The sequence below is a fragment of the Astatotilapia calliptera genome, chromosome 7 (assembly GCF_900246225.1).
Source record: "Astatotilapia calliptera chromosome 7, fAstCal1.2, whole genome shotgun sequence".
NCBI classification, from domain to species: domain Eukaryota; kingdom Metazoa; phylum Chordata; class Actinopteri; order Cichliformes; family Cichlidae; genus Astatotilapia; species Astatotilapia calliptera.
In genome coordinates, this window is record NC_039308.1 from 59,710,378 (window position 1) to 59,733,579 (window position 23,202).

Sequence of the window (23,202 nt, forward strand, 5' to 3'; positions counted from 1 at the left end):
GCTGCATGCATTAGGGTGAGAAGGTGTCTTTCATCTTCCACAAATTTCCCACATCACCGTGATCATTATCAGACATCCGTCACCCCTATCACCATCACCATCTGAAGCATCTTGGCCCTGTTCAGCTCAACATCTTTATCTGCTCCTCCTCTGCAGTCTGAGGAGGATTCCCTGTCGGAAGCTGCAGGGGAGCATGTGTCCAGAACAGTGGATGTAAAGTGACAGAAGTTGCATGTATTTATAGGCTATCTGAGTAGAGGAATGTGCTGCTCACTGTTCAAGCTATTTATAGAGCCTTTTACTGATGCCTCTGAGCAGAGTGGAGGAAAGGAGATGGTTCTCCCGGGTATTACTTACGAGGCTCCCTCATATCTCCCTCTACCCTCATTCCTTGCACGTCCGACCTTCTCGCCACATCTCTACCCTCCATCCTCTTAACATCCACTTGCATCGACTCTTGTTTCTCACTTTCCATCTTCTGCCGCTGCCTTCTCCCCTCCCCTCTCTCCCCTGCTGATCTCCTCCTCTTTACCTCCTCTTCTCCCCATTTTCCATCTTCTCGCAGAGCCTTTTTGCTCGTGTCCACATCCATCACCTTCACCCCCCCTCGCTCCCTCAATTTACTGTACCCCCACCTCTCTCCTTCCTCTTCTCTTGTATTTTCCAGATGTTTTCACTCCTTTAGAAAATTTTCCCCGTCTTACGCTCTCATCTGCAGTTGTATCAAAGAGGCACTCACATTGCTAATATGCAGAGAGCAAAACCATTTTAAACTCTTCTCTAAATTCCTAACAGCAGGCGCTCTGACAGGAGCTCAGGCTCTGAAGTGGTCAACGTAGCCCTGCAAAATCAAATCAAATAGCGCTGGAAATTTTCAAAAGCTCAAAAGGCTTGAGAAGTTAGACTGTCAAACAGCAGCAATCTCATCAAATGGTTCAACCTGAAAGGTGGGATACCTCTCTCAAGTTTTACTACCTTCACGTCCAAAAATCTCCTTTTCTGCCAATATTGTTTCTACTGCCTGACACTTTTACCAGTTACTGTGTCACTTAAAATCTTGTTTACTCTTATTTTTTTAAGCTTTCTCAGTCTTCAGTGACTGTTATCGCCTGTCCTAGTAAAAAATATACACATGTCCTTGAAGTGCTCGTCCTGCTACCATTTGTGTGCCTGTTGAAGCGTGAACGCATGTGCAAAATAAACCTGAAATAAGTAAAAATCCACAAGCAAACAAAACAGAAGACACACACACACAATAGGCTGCAGGCCACAATACAGCATCTGTATACGGTTATTAATGACCGAGAGTAAACGAGTATGTTCATTTCATTATTTTTGCTGAAAGAATGGACAATCCTTGAGCTGAATGATGTAACAGGATGCAGTAGTTGATGTCAGCATGTGAGTCTTCTAGCTGTATGAACACACACGCACACACAGACAGACACACCTCCTCCCACGTCCCTGACAGCGTGTTGTGATGCAGAGTGGCGTCTGCTCGTCAAGCTGACAGACCGGCACTGACAGCGTGGTCAGAGCGCTGCAGACAAGGGAGAAAAAACACTGATTTTATAACGCTCCAAACCACAACAACAAACAGCCCACAGGGCACGAGCAGTGCAGCACTCAGGACCATCAACCTTGTTTTTGGCCCTTCTGATGCTGTGTCACTGACGGTTGAGCAACGCCTGCTTATGCGAGTCTCACACTGCCAGGAAATCGTGCGTTGACTATACACTGATCAGCCACACTAATACCACGTTTCAAATATTTTGTAGGTCTCCTTGAACAGCTCTGGTGAGGCATGAACTCCAAAAAAACCCTCTGAGGTTTATGACATAAGCAGCAGGTCATTTAAGTCCTGCGCAGGTGAAGAGAGGGGCCTCAAGGCCAGGTCAACAGAAGGTTGAACGCATTCCAGAAATTACAGCAGGGATTTGAGGAGCACAGCAATGTGGCTTTATCCTGTTGAAAGAGATGGCCGCTGCCATCAGGAAAAAAACCAAACAAAACAAAAAATGTTTACGTAGGTACAAAAGCTTCCACATGAATGACAGGACCCAAGATTACCCAGCAAATCACTACCTAGAGCATCAAACTGTCTCTGCCAGCTTGTGCTCAAACACATCATCAGACCATCAGAACACCTTCCTTAACTGCTCTGCTGTCCGGTTCTGATCACAACTTGGAAAGATGGGAATAAGCACACAGCTCCCTCTAAATTTTGTGTTCCCCTATTTAAAAAAAAAAAGAGAGATATAGTGGAGAAAATATGCCTTAATTTGATAAGACAGTAAAAAGTAAGGGGGGAGAGGGGGTGAATGTCACGCAGCAAATGACCTGAGGCGAACCAAGGCTGCTGCAGTAAGGACTTCAGCTTTCAGGACATGGCATGCATGCTGCACCGGCTACAGAACTGCCCCTCTGATGCCCTTCAATCAGCAATTTGTGAGCCCATGACCCTCTCACCGGTTCACTGCCTGTCCTATGTTGGACTGCTTCTGCAGGTACTAACACCTGCATACAGGGAACACCACACAACACTTCCCTACTGAGGTGCTCTGACCTGCTCCTCTAACCATCATACTTTGGAAACTTTCAAAGTCACTCCAATCCTAATGCCCGACCATTTCTCCTGCTTCCAGCGCACCAACTTCACAAAGTGATAGTTCATCAGCCTGCTCTTCGACAGCTGCCACTGATATTAAAGCCAATGTTATTCACTTCACCCGTCACTGGTTTCAGCGTTGTGGCTGATTAGTGTATATGAGACAGCGTAAGTAGTACAAAGTGCTCACCATTAAAATAAATTTGGGGGATTCCTGCAGTATTACAACTGCATTTTAATGACATTTAAATAATCAGCATATGATGATTCAAAGCCGCTATGCAGGAGGTCTATGAGTTGGAATTTCTATAATCTTCATTACACTGTATCAGCTTTGTTAAGTGATAGGCAGTTAATTATGGGGATGTCATTACTGCTCAAACACATCACGCAGAATGAGCATCTTTCCGTTCCCATAAAGCCCTGGAAGGGGACTATGATTGCAATGTGGCGACAAAACCACCAAAACAGACACGTGCTGCCCTTTAGCCTCAATAGGGCAGAAGTGTTGAAGCTTAGCCAGTCCACACCACCTCTGTCGTCACCCTGTCAGTCTGCCTTCACTGCACTATTACACAGCCAACAGTCTGAGAAAGAAAGAGGAACGGAGAGGCAGAGGGAAGGAGAAGGAGAGGCCGCCTGGAGTTAAAATTGAAAGGGAGAGAAAATGTGATGGTGAGGTGGTGACCAAAAGAAATCAAAGAGGCAGAGGAGGGTGGGAGGGGAGCAGGGGGAACATGAGAGAGAGTGAAAGCAGAAGATGAAGACGGCGGGAAAAAGAGGAGAAAAAAAAGAGTGATAGAGTGATAGTGAGAGAGAGAGGCTCAGGAACTGTGCAGCTGTGGGACCGTATTAAACAATCACTTCTGTGTCAGCAGCTCAACACACCGGCAGAGAGGACATCTAGTATAGTAGAGGCAGCCAGTACAAAAACACCCATCGCTGACGTCAAGCCGAGCTCTGTTTCCTCATGCGTCTGTACCAGAATCTGCGCTATGAATTGGCCTATTAACAGAAGATAATGAAACATGTCAGATGAGTGCAAAACCCTTCACCAAACATGCATGCAAAGCGAGCTCATCCACACGCTGCATGCAGTCTGCAGACTCAAGCATCAGGCCTGATTCATGAGCTGCTGCCTGTATTGACACAGGAAGATCCTGCTGGGCCTTGCATCCCCTCAATATTAATCACACAATGACATCGCCGCCCAACAGGCCAAAGGCATACGTGCCGGGGAAACAAAAAAGACAACAACCCAAAAAAGAACCAAAAAAAAACCCAGACAAAAAAAAACAAAAACAAACATTCACATGTAACATCTCATTTGGTCAGCGTGTAAAATTCATCACACACAGAAAGAAATCTGTGTATGTTGTGCATGTCTAGCATGTGCTAAAGGGGGGGCAGGGCATTACCACAACGCAAGCCTCAAGACAAGAGGGTGGTTGCCGTGGAAACCTCAGGCTGAAAGCTCGGCAGCCGGACGACTGAGGGAAGAGAAGGAGCGATAGACGGCGAGAGACAGAGAGAATGAGTGTGTGTGTGTGTGTGTAAAATAAAAGGGTAACATCTCAGGGGCAAGCGGAGAGAAAGACAAGGTGTGTTAGCTGGTGGAGGAGGGTTGACAATGATATCCAAGAAATGGTGCTAGAGAATGAAAGAGACAATTACAGACATACAGTGAGGCAGCAGAGAGGATGAGATCAAAGAAGAGTAAAAAAAGAAAAAGAAGAGGAGTGCAGCAGTGATGGAGGCCAGAGGGTGGAAGAGGGGAGCGATAGAGGGTGATGTGGACTCACAGGGAACAGTGCGGAGGTAGAGGTTGTCTCTGATGATTTGCTGGTGGTCGTGGTCCACTGAGCCCTTGGAGAAGCGCAGGTTGAGGTAGTGCCGCAAATCCTTGTCAACCACCCCCCCTAAAACACAAAACGAGCAAGAGAGAGAGAGAGAGGTCAGAGCTTGATGACAACAGACCCAAACTGGCAAAGGACATTTTTCTCTTGATCCAAGTCAGACTGTTTCAAAAACCACCAAAAGGATTTCCACTGCAGTGGAAGAACAAGCACCAGTTATCAAACAAAAAAAAAAAAAAACACACAACTTTAAACCCGTTACGGAAAACTGAAAGTTTAAAATGACACAAAGCATCAATGCATAAATATCAGCTACTTCAGAAGCTCTTCGTCTTCAAGTTTGAGTAATTTCTTTAATATTTTCCAACAAAAAGCCGAAGCGCACCAATACAGAATGCACAGACTGTCAAAGCTGTTAGCAAAGAGAAACACTGAGGAATATTTTAACAGTATAAAACTTCCTTGAGGAGCAATAAAAGGGAAAATGGCATGTTAAAGGAGGGGAGAGAGAACAAAACACAATTTTGTAGTGTCATGAGAAAAAAATGGCTTGCAATGATTTTCACAACAAAGCAAAACAGCAAAGGCTACTAGAGCAATTGTGTAAACCAGTGATCCCCTTGGGGTTAAATGTGCAGTGTCAGCAGGTTGGGTGACAAAGGCTACAGAGGACAGAAGCTCAAACCTCCTCATTTCTCCCTCTCTGTCTCTGATGATTACGTGCTGTTTGAGCTTTCACCCTTTTCATTATGTCACTGAGCTGAAACAAAGAAAAGTAAATGACAAACAAAATAAGGGCAAAAGGCTAAGGAGCAGGCCAACATATCTATGCGGCATATAGTGCGTGCGTGTGTGTGTGTGTGATAATGTCCATGAATAGTTTCTCCTCCCTTCATCTGAAACCAAAGAAGCCCAGGAGGATGAGAGGAGGGGAACTTATTTTCCACACAGCATTCGATATGCAAAACCATCACATCCGACAGCGGGAGGGATGAGGTTACATGCCATGCATTTACAAATGACAAAAATGCCTCCTCACTCATGCATACTCTAGTGACCTCCTGCCAAATGGAGTTGACAGCGTTCAGGATACCAGTTAAGATTCAGGCAGTGTCTGCCTTTCATAGGAAACTCTTTACATTGGAACTATGCATACACGGCCCTGACACAGGTGACACTGTAATTCTCAAATGATCAACCCTTTTAGTCTAACATCTTATGTAAACTGACACCATTTTAGCAAGGCCACGAAGCACCATGAAATGCTTCACAAATAGAAAAGAGCGAGGTGAGAGGAGAGGAGAGAGGAGAGGAGGAGAGGATAGGAAAGGAGAGGAAATGAGGAGAGGAGAGGAAAACAAAGGAATAGATGGAAGACAGGATGAAATCTTGATTGGCATTACTACTAGACAGTGATTGTTCTAGATGGGTTTACCATGATGTCACGCAGCTATGCATTCATGCATAGGCCATATCTCTGACATGCACAGACACCAGCATACATATATCTCTACATACACACCGATACATGCTCAGAGAGAGAAAGACATCCGAGAGAAAGAGCTGTGCAAGCCGGGCACCTCATCAGTACCTGGCCCAGATGTTGATATAAGCGGTCCTTTCTCTACAGGTATATATCCAAAGACAGCCTGTCCTCCCAGGCGTCCTCTAGCCTTGCAACCATCCACCCCACATCTTCTGCCGCCTTGGTGAAACCACACTCTCTCGCCTCCTGCCTCTGCTTCTCCACTGCTGCTCCAGCACACAGCAGTAACCAGCTGCAGCCAATTTTAGTCCCAGGGAAGAAGATAAGGACGGGGGGGATGGGAGATGTAAAATGACACGGATAGATGGCGAGAGACGACGACCGTCGGGAGGAAAAAAAGAGGAGAAGATGTACCAGTGTGAAGCCGGGCTCCACAAAAACCTACCAGCGGATTGGCCGGATGACTTCCACAGTCTTGCAGCAGCCCCTATCTGCTGCTGCTATTACTGCACTGGTGTGTGTGCGTTTTGTGTGTGTGTCTCCAAAAGACTGAGAGAGACAGTACGTGGTAGTATCAGATAAATGTTTATGCATGTGAAAGCATTTTTAGAGTGTGTGTCGGTATTTTTTTCCATGTATGAGCACATCCAGATGCTCCCCGACGTTCCTCAAATACTCTCCATCTCCCATCCACCAGATGCTCTCTCTGTTTGACCTTGTGTCAAAGTAGCCTAGACTAGAGAGAAATACTGTGACGCGCAGCAGCAGCAGCATATGTCACAGTGAGGTTACACTCACTCATCCGCACACGGAGGGCTGATGAGCTCACAGCTGCAGAAGATGCCTCGAGCGCCGTCTTGAGCAAGGTTTGGTCAAAACACGAGACGTAAACAAACACCAACACAGAAACACACGCTCGTGATATGAGCGCTTGGCTCGAGGCACAGCTGACTGTGGAGGAGGGGTGTATTTGAAGAAGCTTTATTGGTGTGACTGTTCAAACAGAACAAATTTACCAGTCTCAGAGTTAAACTTGATGCTGTAAACATCACAGTGAACTCGTTTGGTGCCTGTCTGCTTCAACAAAGCAGAAAATAATTCTGGGAAAGGCAGTTTTTATAGATTGCCAAAAACGGCAGCATGAAAGCGGGGTAGAAAGGACGACGGCACAATCAATCAACACCATCAATCAAGGCAGACAGCAATCAGCGCAGGACTACACAGACTCACACTGCCCATCGACTCTCTTTTACATGATCCCCAAAATCACGCACAAACATTTAAACACAAAGGTTCATTTAAACAAATTCCTCCCTTCTGCCCACATCTGCCGTTACTGGTGGAGCTGCTGGCACTACCTCCACCACAGCAGTCTTCACCTCATTATGTGATTAGATGAGTCCAAAATCACTCCCAGTTTACCATACAGAGCACTAAATTTACTGTCCATTTTATTCATAATCACTAGTGCCCTTAAATATTCCACAAGGGCTTGACTGCTTAATTCCTGTGCTCAATATCTCGTTAAAACGTATCTCTTCTGCTACTGCTGGGTGAGCTAAAAGGCTCCAGCTGAGTATTTAGCAAGCTACTTGGATCCACAGAATCAACTGCATGTTTAACCATGCAGACAGCTTCACGTTTTACTAAAGAAACCCTGAAAATCGAGCAGAATTCAGTTTTACACACAGAGACGTATAGATAGTTGGCCACATACATCAGATAATCTAATGTCTTTGTTGCTTAGCAACACAAAAGAACCAGATCTGTCTGCACAGCTGTTCATTTACCTAACGCCACACACCCAAATTAGAGAGCTTGTTCAGCGTTTAAACGTCAATATTTCTAATTCTACATGCCTAAATAAGTGTCTTCACATGAAAAAAAACACCACCTTCACATATGTTCAAATGAAAGATCATCAAATGTTCTGTCCTACAATACAACGTCTTTACTGATCAAAGCAAGGCTGCCACTGCAAATGCATTTAAAAAAAGTAAACAAATCTGTCAACAGCTATACGTTAAGGATATGAATATGCAATCAAATCTGACAACAAGAGGACTATGCAACTGTCAAAATACTGAACCAGGAAGACAGTTTGTAACATTAATTCAATTCAATTTGATTTATATAGTGCCACATCACAACAGCAGTCACCTCAAGGTGCTTAATAGTGTAAGGTAAAGAGGGTCTAAACAATCAGATGACCCCCCTATTAAGGAAGTGGGAAGGAAAAACTCCCTTTTAACAGGAAGAAACCTCTGGTAGACAAAGTCACCTATTTTGAGGGTCTAAAGTGTAAAAAAAAATGGGTTTGCCAGGTCACTGCTGCAGCTGTCTTTAGTTGTTTGTGGATCTTTTTTCCTTTTTTTTTAAGCAAGTGAAATGCAGCAAGATCAGGTTGAGATCAGGTCACTGACCTGGTCACTGCAGAATATTCCACTTTCAGACCTTCAAAAACTCCTGAGCTGCATTCACATTATGTTTCAGGTCATTGCCTTTCTGTACTCTCAAGTGTCCTCCAGTGAAGTTTGCTGCCCGAGCTTTGCACAAAGTGACACTTCAAAAAATGTACTTGTGTAAATGTGAGTTGTGACCCAGTGCCAAAGAAGCGATGTTGATCCATGCATCATACTGCATCATACTGCCTCTGCTGTACTTTTTTTTAAATGTAGTACGCTTCAGGATCAGAACCTGTCAAAGCCTTCTCCACACTTTCTTCTCCACAGTTATCTTACTGGCTGTTTTTGGCAATTTTATAATATTATCTTTTTCTTCTTTGAACACGTTTGCATCTTGTGGTGATCTTTCTGTATTTCTTTTTGTGAAGTCTTCATCATAGATTTGGATAATTATAAGCCTTCCTAATGGAGTGTTCCTAAATTGGCTGCCTGTTCTGATAACACTAAGTTTCCTGTCATGATTATGACCACTCACAATGCTCTTTACTTTAAGTCCAAGCTTTTTTTCCCCCATGTTTCTAAGCTCACAAGCGTTCTTGTATCAAAACTGTTGATTTTGCCCTTCCTAATATTTCTGTTATCCCTTTGAAGATTTTCTTTGCTTTTGCTGCCTCAGGATGGCCTTTTTTCATTTGTACTGACAGCTCCTTTGAGCGCAGTGATACCAAATGTACACAACATACTTGGAAACAGCTCTAAACCGTTTACCTGTCATGATAACACGCGAGGCCCCGAGTACAGAGGATTGGGACTATAAATAACTATAATGGCTCGATAGTTGTTGCATCATTTTTCTTTAGTGTATTCATCGTGTGTATTCACCTATAAGGTGAATGTCTTAGTACACAGCTAAAATATTAACTGTTCTATGAGTGCCCACACATATAAAGATCTAAAAGTATATCAATCAGCACCTTAACACCTGTTAAATGTGCTCTCCCCAAGCCTCCAAATTGAAAAAAAAAAATCACTTCCTGTTATTTCAGTAATATTTTATATTGAAGAATGTATATCCTCTGCTCATCTCATTTCCAAGTTGGAACAACTGTTAATTAAGCTAAGTTCACTGACATTAATGATTTATTAAACTTGTACCAACCTCTGTAGTAACAATATTTCATTTGTAGTGATTTATGCCGTTGTTTATATATGATGAAAGCTTAAAAAGATTTAATTGGGGATCAATAAACGCTCAGCAGGCTACAGCAAAAACTAAGGCTCTGTTCCTCCACTAATTACTGACGTAAACACTGGAACAACCAATTCCAGAGGCCACGGGCTTGTTGTGATTTCAATTCCAGCAGTTCACGGAAACAAGGATGCCTGACATCACCTCACCAGTGCTACGGACAGCTGCTGAGGTTTTTAGTCTCTCTCTGAGGAAGGTCACATTTTTCCTGATAGACCTTGTGAGATGGAACATTTCCTCTCACAGTCTAAAATCTTTAAAAGTGCAATTTATTCACAAGTAAGATTTTCCTGATTATATATAGCTTAGCTCTGTACCCACACATTCAGTTCCCAAATGTCACTGAATATATACACTTAGTCATGTTTGTCAACACTAGTCCAAATGTCCATCCAATCTCTCTTATCTTAGTTACTAAAAAACAAAGCAAAAACTACCTTTCTGTGTGTTCGTCTTTCTGGCTTTGTGGAACAGAGTACTACAACTTCTGTCACGGAGGCTTATAGATGAAAACCCTGCCCACGATTCCCTCAGCACCTTAAGGTCACACTTAAACAACATTTATTCATCTTTACAAGCCGTCTTCCTCCAGGCAACAGCTACTTTTTAGTGAAGTATGCAAACCACAGGCTTACAGAAAAATCAGAAGGCAGACATTCTTTAGTCAAACCAGAAAAAGACTCAGATTTACCTCATACTGTAACGTAGAGCGTACCATAGGTCACAAAGATTACTTTCTTTCATAGCTGGACGTAAATCTGATATTTTGCATGAACAATACCTCTTTTTGCTAAATGCTTTTTAAAGAGATGTGGACTTACTTGACATAAGCTAACTAACTAATATATTAATGCAACCTCAAAGTTAAACTATTTAAGTAGCTTCAGGTTTGCTCAGAATTTCAGATTAAACACAGTTTAATCATTACTATGATGTATTATTGTGTGTGTCCCTTATAATGCTGCAGAAGATGCATTTCTACATTAATGTATTAATGTAATTGTGAAAAAAAGACTGGTCCATGTGTATACACCCACTAATATTAACATTACATAACTATATACTGATATATTAGTAAACAGTTATGTAATACATGTAATATATATAATTATACCCACTGTCAGCTTCCCATGGTAACAGTTACCCATCATTTCTTTATTTATTGAAAGTCTTTGGACTTTGCACCACTGCACACGTGAAGCCATACATGGTATTATCAATATTCTCTGTTTTGTTTACAGTGAGCGCAAAGACAAAACAAGTACAAGTCCTCTCCCATCACACTGTTTTTCTGCTTTCCAGCTCCGCTCAGTTACTGATATTTCAGATTTCATCTGTAAGTCAAAACCTTCTACTTGTCAGCTAGACCCCATTCCTACAGTTTTGGTTAAGGCATGTCTACCTTCTTTGCTTCCACTCATATCTGCCATCATCTGCTCTTCACTTACCACTGGAACTGTTCCTGCTTCCCTCAAAATTGCCGCCATCACCCCAATATTGAAAAAAAAACTGGTCTAGATCCCAATAATTTTGAGAATTTTTGGCCTATTTCCAATCTACCATTCCTTTCAAAAATTCTTGAGAAAATAGTTGCCACACAACTCCACTCACATTTAACTAATAATAATCTGTATGAACAGTTCCAGTCTGGTTTTCGCCCCTCCCATAGCACTGAAACAGCACTTATAAAAATAACCAATGGCAGCTGACTCCGGTTTACTTTCCATTCTTATTCTCCTCGATCTGAGTGCTGCTTTCGACACTATTTCTCACTCCATTCTTCTCAGTAGGCTAGCCTCTATCGGTCTCTCCCATACTCCACTAGCCTGGTTTAAATCATACCTGTCTGATCGCACTCAGTTCATTCAACTCAAATCCTTTACTTCTCAGCCCCTTCCTCTGACCACTGCCATGCCCCAGGTATCTGTCCTGGGGCCCCTTCTTTTCATTATCTACCTTCTACCGCTTGGACATATTTTCCGTAAATACAATGTCCATTTTCACTGTTATGCCGATGACACCCAGCTTTATCTGTCCACTAAACCTGATTTTGCTCTTCCCCCATCCTCCCTCACCCTCTGCTTAGCTGAACTAAATTCATGGTTCTCTTCTAATTTTCTCAAACTCAATAGTAATAAATCCGAGCTCCTCTTGGTAGGCACTAAATCAACATTATCCAGAACCAACAGTTTCTCTATTGCTATCGATAACTCACCAGTCTTCATTTCTTCCTCTGTGAAAAGTTTGGGTGTCATCCTCGACAGTACTCCATCTTTCAATTTACACATTAATAATATTACTCGGTCTGCATATTTTCAATTGCGCAACATTAATCGGCTCCGTCCTTTTCTTACCCCACATGCCACTGCCATTCTTGTCCATAGCCTTGTTACTTCCCGGATTGATTATTGTAATTCACTTCTTTTTGGTCTTACTCAAAAATCCATCCACAAGCTCCAACGCGTCCAGAACTCTGCTGTCCATATCATCACCAGGACCCCTTCTGTCCACCACATCACTCCTCCCCTGCAGCAGCTTCATTGGCTCCCGGTCAAATATCGCATCAATTTTCTAAATACTCTTGCACACATTTAAGGCTATTCATCATCTCTCTCCTCCATATCTCTCTGACCTGGTTAAGACCACCGCCCCATCTCGTTGTCTCAGATCTTCTTCTTCCCTTTCACTCTCTGTCCCCTCCCCCTATCTTGTAACCATGGGGAGCAGGGCTTTCAGCTGCTCTGCTCCACGACTCTGGAATTCCCTACCTCCTGATTTAAGAAACATCTCTTCCTTCTCTCTCTTTAAGTCCAAACTCAACTCCTATTTTATTTGTTTATGTCTTATGTTTTTATGATTCTGTAAACTTCTTGCTTTTATTCTACTGTGTACAGTGACCTTGAGTGTTTTGAAAGGCGCTTTCAAATAAAATGTATTATTATTACAATCCATAGTATGTGTACCCATACTTGGCCAATAAAACAGAGTAGCGTTTTAGATTCTGTCACATTCAGAGCTGGGTTGTAAACGTTAATCCGACCTTCTATGGTCTATGTACGGATATACGGAAGAGGATTAGTGCCACCGGGGAGGAAAAAAAGAATTCTGACTTTAATCTCAGAATTCTGAGAAAAAAAGAATTCCAGTTTCCAGTCATTCTGGAAAAAAAAAAAAAAGACATGAAAAATTAATTCTAAACCGATTATAAAAGCAGCAATTTTCTTAATCAACTAACTGTTTCAGGTCTAAGCTTATAGTGTGAGTAAGGACCAGTTAAACATCAGCATGCTGAAATTAAAATTTTTTTTATAGCCTAAAAGAAGTGGCTAGATAATAAAAAGATTTTTATTCAGACTTTGTTATGCACAACACAAATTGCTGAGCACCACTTTTGTTTACATGGCATAGCTAATGGGTTGCACTGTTTGTATGAATATGAGCTTGGAGAAGGGAGCATATTGATGCAGACACCAATGGGAGCCATTTTGTTTGATTTGGGAAGGCATAATTAGACCCGACATGCCCACTTTCCTGGGAGGCTGAGAGAGGAGGCAGGCGCAGTCCTGCCACATTGATTCTCTGAGCTTCTCTCCTCACAAAGTTTAACTGCTAAACTCTTAACTGCAAACAACCCTACAGTTATGCTTCAGGAGCTCACACCTGCGTGCACACTCGGACTCTTACTGTATATCCACACACACACACAAATGCAAGGAGACATGTTTACATTTAAACACAAACATTTCTCATATTTCATGCCAAGGACAAACCACACCTGATTAAATCCTACTGGCAAAGACACAAACACACACACACTAGTACACTGAGTAAAATGGGTCATATCTGTTGTGATGGTCAGAGGAATGTAAGGAGAGCTGAGGTGAAGTGGTGCTGCTGCACCAGAGAGGTTGTCATGGAGAACGAAACCCAAAAAGAGACGTGTTGATCGATAATGCTTCCTTATTCTCACAAGAGGTCATACAGGTTACAGAGGAGTAAAACACTGTAAGGCAGGAGGCATCGCATATCCGGCTGCACCTCTGAGACATGAACATTCATAAACATGCATAAATAAAAAGAGAGAAAAAAAAATCTGTTTCCTCATCCAAGCTTTGACCAAGCAGCTGAGCGCTGCAGCTACCACCACCTTGACAGGAGTATTATAAGAAAAACCATGCAAGGTTCGTCAACAGAGACCTCAGTTGGACCCTGACTTTCAAGTAACCAGAGCCAACACCTTAACATTATTGAAGAAGTTTGGGATCATCTTGAGGGAGTACAGTAAAAAAAAGGCAGCTGACATCCAGAGAAGAGCTTTGAATGTCCTTCAAGAAGCCTGGAGAACTATCCCTGAAGACTGCATAAAGAAATGCAAAGAAAGCTAAGAGAGTTCAGGCTGTGTTGAAGAATAAATATGGTGTGCTCTGGATACCTTCCACAGCTAGTCGCTAACTCATACTGACCTTCTTGATCTATGGTATCTATGGTATCCTGAGTTTAGCTTAAACTTGCAACGTACACCTGGGAGCTAGGTCAGATTACGTTCACCTCATAAACATACTGCTATGGAGTTCATTTGAAACTAGACCTAAACCTCCTCCAATTGGACCTGAGTGTGATTACTGTGTTCTCATCTAAATCGCACCAAAGTGGGAAACAAACCAGCGTTCAACTTAAACGGACTAAACACTGCAGGTGTTTCTTTTAACTCACTCCCCCTTTACCTTTAGGTAACCTTTATTTCTTATTTCTGACCTGAGCAATTTCTGTCATATTTCAGGCCTGCTTACAGAACAAAAATGGCCAGATGTGCATAAAGGTTAGTGAAGGTCATCTCTGCCTATGCAGCTTCCCATATACCCTTGGAAAAACCCAGAACGTGTTCTAATGGTCATCAATTTACATCTTCATTGATATATACCGAGGTGTCAAAATCTGTCATTAAGGGTAAAGTCATATAATGTCTTTTAGGGGGGACAGCACAGATGAAGCTCTAGTCAGGAACCAACATGAACAGAAAGAATTTTTTTTAAAAAGGAAGAGGATAATCAAAGCCAGACAATCCATCAGCTATCATCTAATGAGCTAAACTCTAACAGCTAATGTTTTGGAGCTTTCCGTGTGGCCAGGGGATATCTGGTCCAAGACTTCCTAACTATACTTTTTTAAAAGAGATGAAAATCTTGAGTTTTGAGACTGCTTTTGGGTCAGTGTGTTTTGTCTTTTGCTCTGCACACATGCTGAAAGCAGCCAAAGCTTGTTTAAATTTGACTAGTCAATACTACAGACTATATATGAAAACTAGAAAACTCCTAGTATCAGAAGTCTTGTTCCTTGCCTACAGATTCTAAATATTCATGTGTGGGTGCCCATTTATAAAGATCATATGTCAAACAACATGTCCAGTGTTTTCTTTATTAATTAATACAATGTAATAAATATATTATTAAGTTAGGTTTGCTGTTAGCCAAACCTAAGTTATTCATGTTTGTTTGCTAACTGAATGCTCAGAAAACATCTTGTCTTGTTCTTCCTTATAGAGGGTCGTCTGATTGTTGAGGTTTTCTCTCTATTATTGTAGGGTCTTTATCTTACAATATAAAGTGCTTTTACTATATAAATAAACTTGAATTGAACGGCATTAAATGTGAGGTTAAACTGAAGATGCTGGTTTTTATTTAGCAGATAAATGAACTTCAAAGACAGTAACAGCAACAAAGGTGATAACATAAAATGCTACAGTGCATTTGTATATTTCTGAAAAAGGCCACCACAATTATTTTCATCACATTCAAAATGTCCTAAATTTTGACCTGTAAAATATCAGCTACTGCATAGGCCACGCTTAGCACAGCATGCTATTACCTTTCTCTTACTTTCGACTGCAGGAACTGAAATGAACTCAAATACTTGGTTTTCAAACCTGAATGTTGAGCTTTGATCTTCAGTTACAGTCTTTACTTTTGATACCGTCAATTTCAGTTTTTACGTTTCCTTTCAGAATAAGACCCTAGCCAAATAATATATGGAAAAGGGGGTTAGCATGACAAATTCTACACACTTCAGATTTAAAAAAAGAAGAAAGAACTAATTAAGGTATATTAATAAGCTATAAACATTTCTATACTGTAATTAGGGCTTTGCGATATGACCAAAATCTCATGTCCCGATATAAGAATTCTATCATCCCGATAAATTCTGTGAATCTCGGGCAGCTCGTCTTGCAGGAACTGTTTCCAGCTGCGCGTCATGCAGCTGGAGTCGAGTGTTTTAACCGATGCATGAAACGATACATTTTTAGACATAAGTTGTAAAGGCCGCAGTTTTCTTTGTGAGTATTTATTACACGGCGTGCTGCGGGGAAAAGCCTGTTCTAACGTTTGAGTCTAAGGTTTATTTTTTAGCACCTGGTGGCTCTTTTTTAATTCTCATCCGTAAATAATCTGCTCTTTCACGTGATTCCGTTTATTTTGAAAAGTCTCAACAGGATCTTGAGCTTTATTGTGAAAGGTTTATGTGGAACATAAACAAGCGCACACGCGATGCTGTTACCGTCGTTGTTGCTACCGAAAACAAAAACAGGCTCTTGTGGTCCATAGTGTGGTTATATAAAATATAAGAGAAAGAGAGAACTTTAAGAAATTAATATAGCCACTACAGTGAAATATTGCCGTAAACAGTTTATTTTGCGACACCACGAAACAAACGATAGCGTAAAATGAAACATAGACGTTTTTATATCGACATCCTATATATATCGTTATATCGAACAGCCCTAACTGTAATACTATTGCTCTTTTATTTTGGGGCTGTTTACAGTATATTTTTCATTTGCTACATATAGCGTAAGTCCATTACATTGTGAACACTAAAATTTTAAAAAGCCAAAATGTGTGTTACTGTCTCTTTAAAGAACATACAGTACCTTTTTTCTTTCCCTCTTTACATTCATTTCTATCATTCTGTTTTTCTACCTCTTTTTTATCTCCTTGTCATATCTGACATTTTACTTTCACGGTGTCTTTGTCCACATCTCCTGTGGTCCAGTTAAAGAATACTAAGATCGGACTTGGACCAATTTTTCTTGTCTAACCCTCTCAATTAGGCACAGGAAGGGCTGTGTGAGATAAAGCAGGCGATACGGTGTGTGCGTGTGTGTTTGTGTGAGAATGATACTGGATACTGTATGCATTTATAGTTGCCACATGTGGGTGTATTGTAAAAAGGCCATTTAGCTGTGGATAAAGCATCAGTTTCCAGTACTCCTAATGGCGTTATTACAGCAGGCTGCAGGGCCCATTATTAATAGTAAATGACAGAGCATCTCTCCTAAAGGTCTTAATATTGATTCCCCCCATCCTCAGACTAGTCTTAATGATGATGTTCCTCTATGTCTTTCTCTACGGTGCCATAATCAAGGCCAGACACAACCTCTGAGTCACTGTAAAGGGAAACAAGCTCACACTACAAATGAGATTTCAGGACTAAAAGAGGTAGAGCTAACGGAATTGCCATTCCTAATTCCTCATGTAGCCATGCTCAGTTACACCTCACTGTTAGCAAACAGCCCCTCCACTCTGCGTTGTGTTGAAAATTATGTGTGAAGGATTGTTTATCTATTTGTGCTGGGGTTTATTATCTGCATAAGAACAGAATGCATAGCGGTCAACACTTAAAAGGTGCAGCAAACCCACCTGTAGCTCTTTGGTGGACAAATAATACACAATATATCCTCACAGTTCTTTGCTTGGCGACGCTGAGCTAATACAACTCCACAGATACACATCTATCAAATTTGTGGTAATTATGGCAATTGGATTCGCATACTATAAAAAAAACTCTGTTAGACTTGTACTGCCTTCTTTCTCCCGTCACTCCTCATTGTATTCAAGCAGCGCTCCAAAGACTCAGTCGGAAACAAGCAGCATGCCTCTTAATGGAAAATAAAGAAAGACCAATTAAAAGACAAAAACAGGGTAAAATGTGCACGGCTCAAGCGCTTCATCCGCTGGTTCGCAGATGTGGGAAAGTTGAGTAACAATAATGGGTAGAAAACACAGAGAGAGTGAGATATGAAGAAACCCCAGAGGCAGTGGAGAGTAATAAGAAACTCATCAGTTTGGGGGTGCAGCAGTCGATTCCCTGAGGGGTTAAAACCAGCATGGGTGTGTTTCCTGTCAATACAAAAAATTAATAATTGCGACTGTGGCTGAGAGAAGGCCACCTTCTGAGCATCATAATGATTCTGCTCTCCAATGCATCACTTGGCTGCTATGGTCTGATAGTCTAATAAACCCTGTCTGTAGTGATTAAGGGGCCCTTCATGCTGCTAAATCCAAACTAAAATGAATTGAATTCAACTCCACTGTACTGACCCGATTGCTCCTTTCTTTTCTCCATTACAGCTTGCAAGGATGAACTATATGAACAAGAATGTAATAGACACCATGCTCATAAAGTCTGCGAGAAATGGCCATAACTCTGACCCTAACAAGTCAGGTGGAAAATACTTTTAAGCTCAGGCATGCTCCACTGACTCATCATCAAGGTGATTACCATTTCATTAGGATCAACTCCAAATTATTGGCAGTAAAAGTCCAGAAGTTTAATAAATTCCACAATTGGAGCAGTAAACAGCTAAGCATAATACACTTAATATCTTGGTCTGACCAGGCTACACTGAACATTTGTCAATGCTAATGTTAAAGGACAGCAACATACACTATATTGACAAAAGTACTCACTCACTCATACAGATCATTGATCATTCAGGTGTTCCAATAGCTTCCATGTCAACAGGTGAATAAACTCAATCACCTAGGGATGAAAACAGCTTCTACAAACATTTTTGAAAGAATTGGACCCTCTCAAGAGCTCAGTAAATTCCAGCGTGGTACGGTGATAGGATGGCACCTCTGCAACAAGTCCAGTTATGAAGTTTCCTCACTTTCGGTAACAACCGCAACTCAGTCACCTAAAAGCACAGAGCAGGGTCAGAAGATGCAAATGGGCTTTGTGTTCAGAGGTCGACAACTTTCTGCAGAGTCAGTTGCTACAAACTTCCAAACTTCATGTGGCCTTCAGCTGAGCTCAAGATGAGTGTGTGGAGAGCTTCATGAAATGGGTTTCAGTGACCGAGCAGCTGCATCCAAGCCTTGCATCACCAGGTGATGTAAGGCTTGGATCCATTGGATCCACTGATGCAAAGCACACCACCACTGGATCTAGAGCAGTGGTGGTGTGTTCTCTGGAGTGTCACACTTTTCAGCCTGGCAATCTGATCGTCTGGGTTTGTGGGTGCCAGGAGAATGGTACATGTCTGGTGGAGGGGGAGCATGGTGTGGGGTTATATTTTAAGAGATGGGCTCGGCCCCTTAGTTCCAGTGAAAGGAACTCTTGATGCTTAGCACACCAAGACATTTTGGACAATTTCATGCTCCCAACTTTGTGGGAAGGTTTCGGGGATGACCCCTTCATGTTCCAACATGACTGCTCACCGGTGCACAAAGCAAAGTCCATAAAGACATGGATGAGTGAGTCTGGCTTCAACACAACAGAACACCTTTGGGATGAATTAGAGCAGAGACTGTGAGCCGGGCCTTCACATCCAAACCTCACAAACACTCTTCTGGAAGAATTGTCAAAAGATTCCCATAAACACACCAAATCCTTGTGGAAAGCCTTCCCATAAGAGTTGAAGCTCTCACAGCTGGAAAGGTTGAGCTGGCATCGTATTAAACCCTATGGATTAACAATGAGATGTCACTTAAGATTATATGCATGTGAAGGCAGACGAGCAAATACTTTTGCCAATAAAGTGCATCTTCCCTTCTGATTGATCAAACCTTTACAAACACCATGTATAAACAGCATCCTTGTTAGTCTCTCCCATAAGCACAATTTTAAGAGTCAAAATTAGAAAATGACAAAGCACATAACAAAGTAAAGGACTGACAGGTTGAGTCATCCAAGGTTTGAGTTATTCTCAAAGATCTTCTCAAATAAGGTTTCAGCACTGTCACAAGAGATATTATTAGAATTTTTTTTTTTTTTAGCAGGCTAGGTTTCTGCTTCAGTGAATTTAATGCAAACCATTTTCAATTTTCCTTAAAAATCCCCCACAAAGAGACAGATGTCTGTCTCTGCTGGGTGTTGCGGATCATTCAGGGTAACCAAAAGAATGTCTCTTCTGGGAAAAGGTTTGTGTCTAGTGGCATTTTTTAAAGATATCAGAAGGCACTGTATGAGTTTGATCGGATCTTGGCCCCTGAGCTCAGAGAAGGATTTAACTTTCGTAACTAGAAGACTAAATAAGTTCAGGTGGGAAACTTGTGTCTCTGTAGCCTATAAGAACATGATTTTGGTCCTTTTTTTTTTACAATTTAAAAGACACAACTTACAGTTCCTGCTATCTTTGATGCTCTTTATGTTGAATTAGTCAGTGACAGGCTCGCCTTTATACACAGAAACTTGCACATTCATCTCAAACAGCAGAGTTGCTTCAGTGCAACTACTGAATGCAACACTTTTGAACTCAGTGGAGTTCAGTCTGCTACTATTAAACTTCCTGTGAGAGTGTCAGAGCAGATAGAGAGCTGCTCCTTTGAAAACTGATTAGACAGATGCTGTCCTCTACTGGTAGGAAGCATTAGCTACAGTTATGAAACGATCCAGAATGTAAATGAAGCACTTTAACACGTCAGCCGAGATTTCTTCCAGTAGAACAGGAAGCTGCCTGCTGCTGCAATGAGCATGATTGAGTCAGCAGTGGAATTTAAATTCATATTTAAGCAGAGCAGCCTTACACAAAGGGATTTTCCCCCCATTAATTTATTGTATGGAGGTACAACAGTGAAATGAACTCATGATCATGTGCATAAACCGATGCAGAGCAAAAAAATTAGAGGGTCTTCAAAACAGCTGAGGTGTGGTTATGAAAAACACGTATACACATATTATATATATAGTGCATGACGTGTGTCACAGTACTCTGCGTATGAGTTGGCTCCACTTCAAGCTATTCAACTCGGGAATGAAAGTGAGCCTCTTTAGAAAGTCAGAAAATCACACGCCATTGTTGGTAGCCATCCACCAGTTTCAGTGCAGCAGCCGGAGTAGCTCCTGACGCCAGCTTTTATAATCCTTCTCATTCAGATCTGAAGCCCACAGTGAAGCTATCAGATTAGCGCTGCTGGCTAATACACACTATGTCAATGAATGAAAACCATGCGCTGCCTTCTGTGCTGCCATGCCTGACTGAATAAGATATGATTCAGTGAAAGTAGGAGGGAAGCTGTTGTTTCACCACAGCCCTGACTCCCTGAGAAGGTTTTCTAAATACAGCAGATATCATTTTCAAAGCAGACCTGCTGACTTATAAAACACACAGAGAGGTATTGTATGCGCAAAGCCAGACAAACCGAGTGACTCTAAATACATGCGGCAGCTGTGATGAGCTGTCTGCCTCCACCTCTGGAGGTGAGAGATGGTGGTGTCTCTCAGCTGTACAGTCGCCTCATTAAACCCTCAGACCTCTCGGCTGACTGAGACAGTGGGAGAAAAAGAGTAAAGTGACAGGGGTTGCATGTGAATGTCAGTAGGAGAGTGTAGTGAATATACATGTCTACGTACAAATGTAAACACTAGAGGACTTCCATTTTTTGCCACTTTTTATTTCTGTGTACTTTTTAGACCACAAAAAATTTGAGAGCCAACTAAAACTTCATATGAAAAACATATGGACCGGATCATACAGCTTAAACCAGTGGTTACCAATATGGATCAGACACACATACACAAGCGCCCGCCAGAATTGCAGATCTGATTGCACTTTTCTTCATTCATAATTCCATCAATTTTGACCTCTCCAACACTACTGCCTGAAATGCAGCCCCAAAACATGGCAGAGGCTCGATGATGTTTTACAGATGGCTGTAAACACTCACTGTTGTACTACTCTCCTGAGTTTCTCAGTACATACTAGAGATGGACCGATCCGATATTACGTATCGGTATCGGTCCGATACTGACCTAAATTACTGGATCGGATATCGGAGAAAAATAAAAAATGTAATCCGATCCATTAAATATCACGAAAGCACCTCACAAAACTTGCAACACGCCGTAACTCGCCTCAGAACGTCGGAGCAGTATGCATCACGTGATAGAGCAGCTGTGGCATGCGGGACCTGTCGGTGGTCTGGATAGCATTTGGAGCTTCGCTAGCAATCTGGCATTTCATCTCCGACAAAGTTATCCCCGAGAGAAGTAAAGCAAGTGTGTAAGTCCATCTCTGAATGTTTGTAAAGCATTCCTGCGTTAAGCTTAACGAGCGACTGCCTCTGGCTCTCCGGCTGCTACTTCAATCGTGAAACTGCTAATGATCAGCTGATCGGCTTTTCTGTCGTGAGTCTCTCTTGTTTGTTTTTGGCCCACTTTGCACCAGAAAGAGGAAACCAGCGGCTGAACAACAGCAGCACGTTTAAGCTTGATAAGCTGTTGTTACAATTTATTTAATATTACTTTCTACACCAGGATCTTTTTCTACGTAGCTGACGCTGGTAACTGTGCAGGGGCGGATCTAGCAAAGTTTAGCCAGGGGGGCCGATAGGGCATTAACAGGGAATAGGGGGCACAAAGACATACTTTTCTTTCTTATTCTCATTTAAAATGTCTAGCTTTTAATAAATAATTATCTGACACCCAAAGTTTTAATTTGATGTAAAATGAATAGAAGTCAATTACTGTATATAGTGACTATTAAGTCTAATATATATACCCTAGTAAGCTATAGTGCTTTTTCCTTTGGGAAGGTACCATCTGTGCAGTCTGCAATTTTGTTGAAGAAAGATGTTGAATCTATTTAATATTTCTTGAAAAATAATTGATTTCTGTGCATTTTTTTCACACTGCATCAAATTAAGGTTGATTACATTGATTAAGCATCATGAGGTGGAGCGTGAGGGGTGGTTCCCTATTTTTTATTTATTTATTTTTGTTGTTGCTGGGAGTTGGAACCCTATTAGTTAGGTTGCTTAATATTTACGCTAAGTACTCTTTAAAATACCAGAATAGGGAGGATGGTGTAGGTCTAAGTTTATTAGATTGATCAGTATTGCTGAACTATGAAATATTTTTTTTGTATACAGGTATAACAGAATAGCTTTAGTGTAGTTGTTGTTTTAAACTTGAGTATGAACTTGCAGACTTGCAAAATGCAGCAAGATATTTTAAAAAACAGTTTTGTTGATTAAAAAACACTATATCGGATTCATATCGGTATCGGCAGATATCCAAATTTATGATATCGGTATCGGTATCGGACATAAAAAAGTGGTATCGTGCCATCTCTAGTACATACTGATGACAATGTGAAGCCAAAATGTAAAATTGTTTAGATTCTTTAACAAAAGAGATCTGTTACCAGTGATTTTCAGCCCAGTTCCTTGTGAATGGCATAAGAATGGCATCTTTACATCTTTTCTGATAAGGCTTTGCTAGTAGATCGATCAACCAAAGATTCAGATGCATCTCTCAGATCCTGTATCATTTCTTAAGGACATGACATTCAGGTGCTGTTCTTCTGCTGTAGATAGATT

The 23,202-nt window shown here is 41.6% G+C and overlaps 1 protein-coding gene across 4 annotated transcripts in view; it reads right to left on the reverse strand.

The window, feature by feature from the left end:
* Positions 1–23,202, reverse strand: part of LOC113026941 (membrane-associated guanylate kinase, WW and PDZ domain-containing protein 2-like) — an 89,094-nt gene that overhangs the window by 57,555 nt on the left and 8,337 nt on the right. For all 4 annotated transcript variants that reach the window (XM_026176256.1, XM_026176259.1, XM_026176257.1 and 1 more), the window contains exon 2: positions 4,411–4,527. In XM_026176256.1, the coding sequence (XP_026032041.1) occupies positions 4,411–4,527 (117 nt within the window). The remainder of the gene's footprint in view (positions 1–4,410; positions 4,528–23,202) is intronic.